The 9,067-nt window shown below is 43.5% G+C and overlaps 1 protein-coding gene and 1 long non-coding RNA gene across 2 annotated transcripts in view; both read right to left on the bottom strand.

Annotated features, from left to right (window-relative positions):
* The window catches only part of LOC118425875 (plastin-3-like), a 14,483-nt gene extending 7,811 nt beyond the window's left edge, over window positions 1-6,672 (bottom strand). Inside the window, exons 1-6 of the mRNA XM_035835008.1 lie at window positions 6,242-6,672; window positions 5,744-5,921; window positions 5,164-5,411; window positions 4,574-4,719; window positions 3,672-3,808; window positions 2,828-2,955 (exon numbers count right to left, since the gene is read on the bottom strand). Of these exons, the coding sequence (XP_035690901.1) occupies window positions 2,828-2,955; window positions 3,672-3,808; window positions 4,574-4,719; window positions 5,164-5,411; window positions 5,744-5,921; window positions 6,242-6,365 (961 nt within the window). The 5' untranslated portion in view covers window positions 6,366-6,672. The remainder of the gene's footprint in view (window positions 1-2,827; window positions 2,956-3,671; window positions 3,809-4,573; window positions 4,720-5,163; window positions 5,412-5,743; window positions 5,922-6,241) is intronic.
* The window catches only part of LOC118425876, a 25,845-nt gene extending 17,645 nt beyond the window's left edge, over window positions 1-8,200 (bottom strand). Inside the window, exon 1 of the long non-coding RNA XR_004832339.1 lies at window positions 8,118-8,200. This is a non-coding gene — a long non-coding RNA (uncharacterized LOC118425876). The remainder of the gene's footprint in view (window positions 1-8,117) is intronic.
* Between the last annotated feature and the right edge of the window lie 867 nt (window positions 8,201-9,067).

The raw sequence follows: 9,067 nt of genomic DNA, 5'->3' as shown, positions 1-9,067 counted from the left end.
TGAGAAACTTTTATTCAATTGTTTTTTTCTTAATCCTTTGAAAATTTTTTCTCCCCAAAAAAAAAAATTCTGTGACAAATTGAAAACATATAGCTGACGTATTCCGTCCCAAAGACGGGGTTGATTTAAACTTTCACAAAAACATTTTTTTTTATCCCCCCTTTTTCATTTCAGCTCCAAAAAAAATATCTTTTCAATTTAGTTTTTCCCCCGAACAAGGTATGGCATCTTACGGTAAAAAGGTCCCATATAGGTCCCAGGTAACCCCCCAACTATTTTCCTCCCAGGTCCAGTATATTACCAGGTAGCCCCCCTAATATTTTGTAACCAGCTCCTTTTAAAACCCCTCCGAGAAATCCTATTAATTTTTTGGGGGGGGGGGGGGCGAAAACGCTAAAGGGGGGCGAAAACGCTAGTGATCTCGCCCCCCGGGGGGGCGAGATCGCTGGGGGGGCGAAATCGCTGTCACACCGGTACATTGTACTGGTACCCAGCCCTACAGTAGGTAAGACTGATGACCAGACACCCATGCATATGTTGCCTTCAAATGGACTCCTCAAGGGAATTTCCCAAGAAAGGCAGGCCTCTAGGGACCTGGAGAAGGACTGTAGAAGGGGAGATGAAGGCAGCAAGTAAGACCTGACATGAGATCAGATGGATGGCTCAAGATGAAAGGTTCAGGTTCAGACCTCAGGGTCCCTGATGAATTTTCCATCCACTCCTATACACACATTGTCAACCATGCAGACCTTAAAGAGGAAGCCAATTCTTACAAAATACAGTGCAGCAGTCATTTTGAAAAAAGCATGTCAATCTGTAAATACCAAAGATTGAGAAGTTTAAGGCTATTCTATAAGGCAAGTAAGTGGGAGAAAATGTAACACCATTGCAGTCTAGCAAACATGTAATAGAAGACATGCCACAATCCACAAAGTAACATACTCAGCCTAGTCGTTACAACTCCTGTACTATTTGTATGCTTTACTCCTGTATCGCAGCAGTTACAAACAAAACACAAAAATTTTTAAATGTAAAAGCTTTTAAGTTCCCTGGGATTTAATTTCACACTAAGGGAGAAAATGGTCTGTTATACATGAAGCAGGGGTTTTGAGATCGTGGTAGCACTGTAGCTACAAAACATATAGTGCAGGGTTGAACAAGTTTTCTAAAATCCACTTGTCCTATCGGGCAAGCACATAAAAAATGTACTTGCCCGAACCAATTTTTCACTTGCCCAAAATTCAAATGTCACTGTTACTAGTATATGCATTTTCACTTCCAGCAATGGAATTCTCTGTAGACAATTGCTTGATGTCATGACTGTAAAAAGTAACAAGTATATCAAAATTGCACTAAAATCAATGGAAAAATCTTACTTGCCCGATCGGACAAGTGGGGTACAGGACATGCACTTGGCCGAACAGCAATGCCCTGGACAATAGGGCTAGTGGACTTGTTTATCTCTGTAGTGTAATGGAACACAGGCCCCTCTACAGACATTCACCCTATAGTAACTGAGCAAGGGTGCTCTAGACAGAACAGTGCTGCTGTGATCAACTATTACAGATAAAATCCATACCTACATGTACGGGGGGATCAATAAGTTCTCGGCCTCACCCAGAAATAATAAGCACAACTCAAATTTCAAGGCACAACTTCATAGTGTGAAGCCTTTTATCAATATCTTCCAAATTTCAAATCATTGCAGTCATTACTTTCCAGGCAATGTCTTTTTGAAGATCAGTAAATCAGTAGGTAAGTGGCGAGAAAAAGAAGGGTGAACCGTGATCAGACATGTGTGGGTCGAGTTCCTCATGCCATAAATTCTTTATCATGAACAAAAGACATTGTCAAAAAATGTTTCATTATGATTCTCTTCCTATTTCAAGCAGAAAGCAGTGGGTATCTGACTTTCAGCAAAGTAAGTTGAACAGCACACCTCAGGCCGCAGCTCAATTGTCCACGTTTTTTTCCTTCTCTTTCCTAGCGTTACTTGGTGTCGCCCGCAAACTAATGATCGCAATAATTTGAATTTTGGCACATATTCATATAAGTTTTTAAGACTTTATACTTTATACTAGGCTTTGAAATCTGAGTTGTGATTATTATTTCTGGGTGAGGCCGAGGACTTATTGATCACCCCTCGTACCCTCGGGATACAAGTTACAGGACTAGGGCTGGGTATCGGTACAGCGTATCGGTACAAAACCGTTTTTTCTTATTGGACCGGTCCAGAAAAACCGGACCTGAAAAAAACCGGTGGATCGGATGTTGGACCGATTAGAAAATTAACATATTATTTGATCAGGCATTCACGCGTTTTGGCGCTTGTAGGTGGAAGAAAATAAGAAGGGTCAAGTAGAGTAGAGTTTATAGTCATTTCTACAGTTTTACAGTCGATCGTACAAGTGCAGTTAGCGTTGTAGCGTTGTAGGATTTTACAACGCCAGCGGTAAGTCCAATACTCCACCAAACAGATTTCTTTCTAGTGAAATGGACCATTAGTATGAGTCATACTAAATCAGGTTCAGGTCCGGACCTGGACCTGATCCTTTGGACCTGAACCGGACCTGGACCTAAATTTTCTGTACCGGTACCCAGCCCTATACAGGACATTGCATGTTTATGCAACAGTTACTCCTTCATTGATGACAGCTTAGACTAACGAAGACTTAATGTACTGCCACACTGGAAACTTCTATGTCACACATAAAGTAAAATGCAAGAGAAAACCTAAAGCAAAAAGGTTAAAAACCTTGCTATAACACAATACAACATGTCATGTACAAAATGAGCAGATCCCACATGGCCCTCTCTACCATCTCACCTTCGAATTCAATGTCAGGCATATCCTCTGGCAGGTCCAGAGCTGGCCAAGTGTTCAACAGGTTGGCAACAAAGGCTGTGTTCAGCTTGGAGTTCCCCCGAACAACATCCTTAGGTGCCACAAAGGCCCTGAAAGGGTAAGGAACACAAATGAGCAAAATGAATATATGTGTTACCTACAGTAGCCTTACCTACAGTCCAGCTTGTCTATGTGTATTTACAGCCTTGCCTACAGTCCAGTTTGCCTGTGTGTTTATAGCCTTACCTACAGTTTAGCTTGTATACAGTCTTACCTACAGTCCAGCTTGTCTGTGTGTTTACAGCCTTACCTACAGTCCAGCTTGTCTGTATGTCTACAGTCTTACCTACAGTCCAGCTTATCTGTGTGTTTACAGCCTAACCTACAGTCCAGCTTGTCTGTGTGTTTACAGCCTTACCTACAGTCCAGCTTGTCTGTGTGTTTACAGCCTTACCTACAGTCCAGCTTGTCTGTGTGTTTACAGCCTTACCTACAGTCCAACTTGTCTGTCTACAGTCTTACCTACAATCCAGCTTGTCTGTGTGTCTACAGTCTTAACTAAAGTCCAGCTTGTCTGTGTGTGTTTACAGCCTTACCTACAGTCCAGCTGCAATGTCTGTGTGTGTTTACAGCCTTACCTACAGTCCAGCTTGTCTGTGTGTGTGTGTGTGTGTGTGTGTGTGTCTATCTGTGTGTGTTTACAGCCTTACCTACAGTCCAGCTTGCCTGTGTGTGTGTGTGTGTGTGTCTGTCTGTGTGTGTTTACAGCCTTACCTACAATCCAGCTTGTCTGTGTGTGTGTGTCTGTGTGTGTTTACAGCCTTACCTGCAGTCCAGCTTGTCTGCATTCTTCAGCATGAGTTCTGCACGCTGTTCTGGGTCATTCTCGTTCAGAGGTCCAAGGTCAACTCCTCTGTCAGGAGGGGCAATTTGATTCAGCAGATACGTGTACGCCTCCGAGTCCTGCAATCAGGCAAACCTTCTGTTAGAACTCCAAATATGAAGTTGGGGATATACTGTACTCTAGCTTAGGGAGTCAGCAATATGAACATCTTGCATGGCAAGTATGTTACAAGCCTCATGGGAGTGCCTGCGTTTATTGGGGCACCGATTTGTGATTTTCAACTTGCGCTAGGTTCTCTATCGTACTAGTAGTGGTCTGTAAAATGTTATGTTACAGTTAGGCAACAATAGCAAACCTGGTTAACTGCAAATATGTGCTAGGAATATAATGTGCAGTCACAAGTTATTTAGGGAACCAGTAGAAATATCAACACTGCATGCAGTGTTGAGACAGAGACAAGTTAGAAATGCTACGGTAACCATACACTACATTTTCAACTCTAAAGCTAAGGGTACAACATGCCGTACGTGCAAATACGTGCTGTCTACATGTCAAAACATGGGCAATCTTTTGGGATCCGTAAGTGGTAAGTTACCGCCTCCGTATGAACTCGTAGGGAATCCGACGGATTTTGGAGCACGCAGACACGCCGTAGAACGTGCAGGCAACACTTTGGGTGCCATCGGGCTAAAGATTTACCCCCCATACAAGCCATTACAGGAGACACACCTGCCCTGTACAGCCTGAACGTTTTCAGAAATACATGGTGGACGTGGCCTAAAAAAATGGTATGGCCCAATTGCACGTACCTACAGTCCAGGTTGTCTGTGTGCGTGTGTGTGTGTGTGTGTTTACCTACCGGTTGTGCCCTTAGCTTTACCCACCTTAATGTCAGCTCCAAAGTTGGTGATCCTCTTGTTGTGCCCTGCCTTTTCCAGGTGATAGTTGACCCAGCGCAGTAACAGTTCCTCTGGGGACAGCTTCAGTAAGTCTTCCATAGCCTCCCCGTCCATGAGCAGCTGCAAAAGTCCTGTAAAAACCAACATGTTCACAAAGATATCAAAAATGTCAGGAACCATTTCCGGACTTGCAAAAGATCCCTGACTTATACTCTCCTTGCATTTTAGCATATTGGGAAAGGCATTGGTAGCAAAGCGACCAATTAGGAGATTGGTGTGGAATGGGGGTCTTGGTCCTTCCACGGTGAGATTTTGAAAATGTAGAGTTAAAAGTTGTTAACATCACATGTAATGTGAAGGGTTTTTGGTCAGCTTTGAGCATCATAATTTCATCATCATTTTCATTGTTTAGGGTCATTAGACATTGATAAGACATTGTTGAACAAACAAGTGATAGCAATGCACCACTACACCAGTTACGTAGTGGCCCTTATTTTAGCGTAATGGTCACAAAGTCCCCCACTATGCTAAAATGCCCTAAGCTAGAACCCTGAGGTAATAAATAGTGTATAGACCTGGGTTGTGCTGCAGGTCGATCTGAGCGAACAGTCCGATCCTGATGATCTGCCACAGCAGACCCAGCACCAGGTGAGGCTTGCCCTCCTGCAGGTCCACTGCTCCGATGTTCACGATGTTACAGCCGATGGCGCTGGCAGAGTTCAGGGCCAAGCTCAGGTTATCTGTGATCTTGTACTGGTTCAGGTTGGTCTTGTTGATTGCACACTCGTCGATGGTGTCCGGGCACGACAGGTTGATCATTTTGCTACAAGACAAAATAAGAAATTCTTTTAACCTTCTTCCAGTTACCTTTAACTCCATAACCAATGCAGATTGAGAGTATGTACATAATGACACATAAAGCAAGCCAAGATGACAGATGAACAAATCATCTGAAAGCTGACAAGAACTAACAGAAGGTTAAGAAAAAAGTTTCAAAAATAAAGGCATTATATTGTTGTGCCGTATTGTGCTTGTGACTAATCTATTATGTCATACCCACCCGGAAAAACATAAATTTCAATGCGACTTGACTCAGAAGTTTCAAGTAGTTAGCACCTGTAAGTAGTGTGATGGGTTCTTTAAAACTCGACTCACCAAAGAAGAATGCCGTCTTGGATTTTGGTCCACAGCTCGTCTGTGTTGACATCGATGTCCAAGTAGGGCTTACAGTCCGCATCATCGGCCAGGTTACTGTTGATCCAGTCTACGAAGGCTGTTTTCTCTTCTTCCGAGTAGGAATGTGTGGTGCCTTCCACCGACACCCCAGACATGCCTGAGTGGCCAGAAAATGCAGACTTTTCGTACCGTTTTGTGTCTTCTTCTTCGTAGCTCAACTAGGACTCCGTTAGTCTTGACATCCTTCCTAAGCTTTTAGACTATCGTACTAACTTGGTAGAGTTTTCCCTGAGTAACAGGTACTTCTTTCGCTTGCTAAACCCGGTCACGGTTCCCTTCCGTACCTTCACTTCCTCAAGTGAACCCTGGTAAAAAATGCAAAGTCAAAGAGAGCCCCCCTACCCCACGCCCCCTGTCCACAGCTCTACAACATCTCGTGTGCAAGTGTAAGATGAACAAAAACAAACAACAACATACCGTGACAAACTCCTCGAAGTCGATGGTGCCATTTTGCAATTGGTTCTTGTCTAGTTCCGATCGGAACTAGACGCGTTGTTGATGGGCCGGGTGAAAAGGCATTTGGGCCGAGTTGAAAAGGCATTTGGGTCGAGTTGAAAAGGCATTTGGGCCGAGTTGAAAAGGCCTTTAGCCCGAGTTGAAAAGGCCTTTAGCCCGAGTTGAAAGGGCATTTGAGTCGAGTTGAAAAGGCATTTTGGGCCAAATTAACCAAGGTTTTGACCAAGTTGACCAGGGGTTAGGGTCGAGTTGAAAAGGCATTTGGGCCGTGTTGACTGCGCCATATGAACCTGGGTCAGGGCAAGTTGGCCAGAGGTTTGGACCGAGTTGACCAGGGGGCTTTGGCCGAGTTGAAAGCTTTGCGAAAAACTAACAAAATCAAGAGTTCGAATGAAAGCTCATCTGTGTTGGTAAATTCCATATTGCAAAAGTTTAAGCTTTGTTCCAACACAAAGAAGGGACTCACCATAAATTTTCGGTCGAGCACTCCGACTTTCTTCAGATGAACGCGTTCGTCGCTCAAGCCTTCACATGTGATCAGTCTACTTAAAGTTTGTTTAGATTGTACATATTTTGTCTATAATGGAGTTTTCTTTCGGCAGGTTCATGGGGCTGCCATGGGCTCTCCCGTGTCACCTATTGTATGCAACTTGTTCATGGAACATTTGGAACAAATAGCTATTAGCACAGCCCCCCACCCTCCGTTATGGTGGTTCCGTTATGTGGATGATACGCATACAAAGTTAAAGAAAGCCTATGCTGATGAGTTTACTGAGCACTTAAAGAGTTTAGATCCTGATATTAAGTTCACCACTGAAGAAGAACAGGACAGAACCTTACCTTTCTTGGACACACTGACTGTGGTCAAAGAGGATGGATCGTTGGACATAACGATCTATAGAAAACCCACACATACGGACCAGTATCTAAACTTCAACTCAAGTCACCCATTAGAGCACAAATTGGGTGTCATCAGTACATTATTCCACAGGGCTGATTCGATTATCACCAACCCGGAAGATAGGAAGCGTGAGAAGGAACACATAACTCAAGCATTACGTAAGTGTGGCTACCCTGAGTGGGCAGTGTCCAGTGCGACAGCACCCAAAACTACTAGGACTGGCAACCAAAATTGGAACAATACACAGAATAAAGGGTTAGTAGTATTACCCTATGTGAAGAATGTTTCGGAAGCCTTACGTAGAATCTTCAACTCGCAAGGTATAAAGACCTGCTTTAGGCCCACTAGGACACTTAGGCAGCTATTGGTGGCGCCTAAGGACAAGACGCCCAAAGAACACAAGTGTGGTGTGGTGTACCACATCCGGTGTAACGGACATAACATCAGAGGCCCGTGCACTGAATCATACATCGGGGAAACGGAACGACCATTAAAAACCCGGTTCTTAGAACACAGACGTCGCAGCTCAACATCTTCAGAGGTATCAAAGCACATATACATCGAATCCCCCGGCCACTCTGTGTCTCTGGACCAAGTTCGCATCTTAGACACTGAACAGGACTGGTTCGTAAGGGGCGTCAATGAAGCTATCTACATTAGGGCACATCAACCCTCGTTGAACCGTGATGGTGGCAGGTTTCGCCTTCCCGCCATTTATGATTCGCTGCTACCTGACGTCATCCGACGACTTCCGGATTAGTCAGCGAATCATTTCATCTGAAGAAGGTCGGAGTGCTCGACCGAAAATTTATGGTGAGTCCCTTCTTTGTGTTGGAACAAAGCTTAAACTTTTGCAATATAAAATCAAGAGTTGGTCACGGGTGCAATTGATGTAATGCTAATAAGAGTAGTTGATAATGTAAACCTGGTCCCTATTTGGTTCCTGCCGTGCAAGAGCGATCACGATGTGCCTGGCGTCTGACGAAGTCGGACTGCAGCTATGTGAAAACGGAGACGGGTGAAAAATTTATACTTTTCACACCGAAATTACGCAAATGTGCAAAATTGGATGCTGTTCATTGATTGGTTGTGCAGTGGTAGTCTTACAATAGTAGTTGCCTGTTAATTAACCTGTTTTTCTAGGTTTGCATTTTGGTTGTGCAGTGGTAGTCTTACAATAGTAGTTGTCTGTTAATTGATCTGTTTTGTAGGTTCGTTCTTCGGAAACTGTCAATTGCTGTTTTTTTTCTATGTTTATTTTGCAGGGAATAGAATGATATTAAACAATTTACAAGCAACACAAACCTAGACTAAGGTAGAATCGAAGTATCTCCATGTATACACATATCGGTAGTTCACCTTTATCCACACAAGGACGTTATATGATATAACGTCCTTGATCCACATGGTAACTTATATCAGTTGTTTTAGAAGCTGTATTGTAGCAGAAAAATACCAATCTGCTATATGAGCAAAACACCAATCAGACCACAAAAGCCCAGACTAAGGTAAATTTGAAGTATCTCCATGTAACAATACACGTATACCTTTAAACCATATATTGGATCGTTGTGATAGGGAGTACCATCATAGCGGACACAACTGCATGGAAAGAATTAGTGCACAATTTGACTTCGACCGCAGGGGCCAACGGATATCGACAATAACAGGGGAATAGTTCGACCAAGACAGAAGTGTTGGTCCGAGTTGACCAGGATTTGTTCCAAGTAAGTTGATCACGGTTTTGGCCGACTTGACCTGGCTGCGTTGGTAATGGTCAGATAAAACAAACTTTAATACAGTTACTGTTAGACAAGTATGTTGTTCCCATGAGAAAGACACTTTACACCCAATTAACTGATCACGAGACAGGTAAAATGAAACAA

This window comes from Branchiostoma floridae, chromosome 11, assembly GCF_000003815.2.
Source record: "Branchiostoma floridae strain S238N-H82 chromosome 11, Bfl_VNyyK, whole genome shotgun sequence".
NCBI lineage: Eukaryota > Metazoa > Chordata > Leptocardii > Amphioxiformes > Branchiostomatidae > Branchiostoma > Branchiostoma floridae.
The sequence above is the reverse complement of the archived record's forward strand: the minus strand, read 5'-3'. Positions and strand labels throughout refer to the sequence as shown.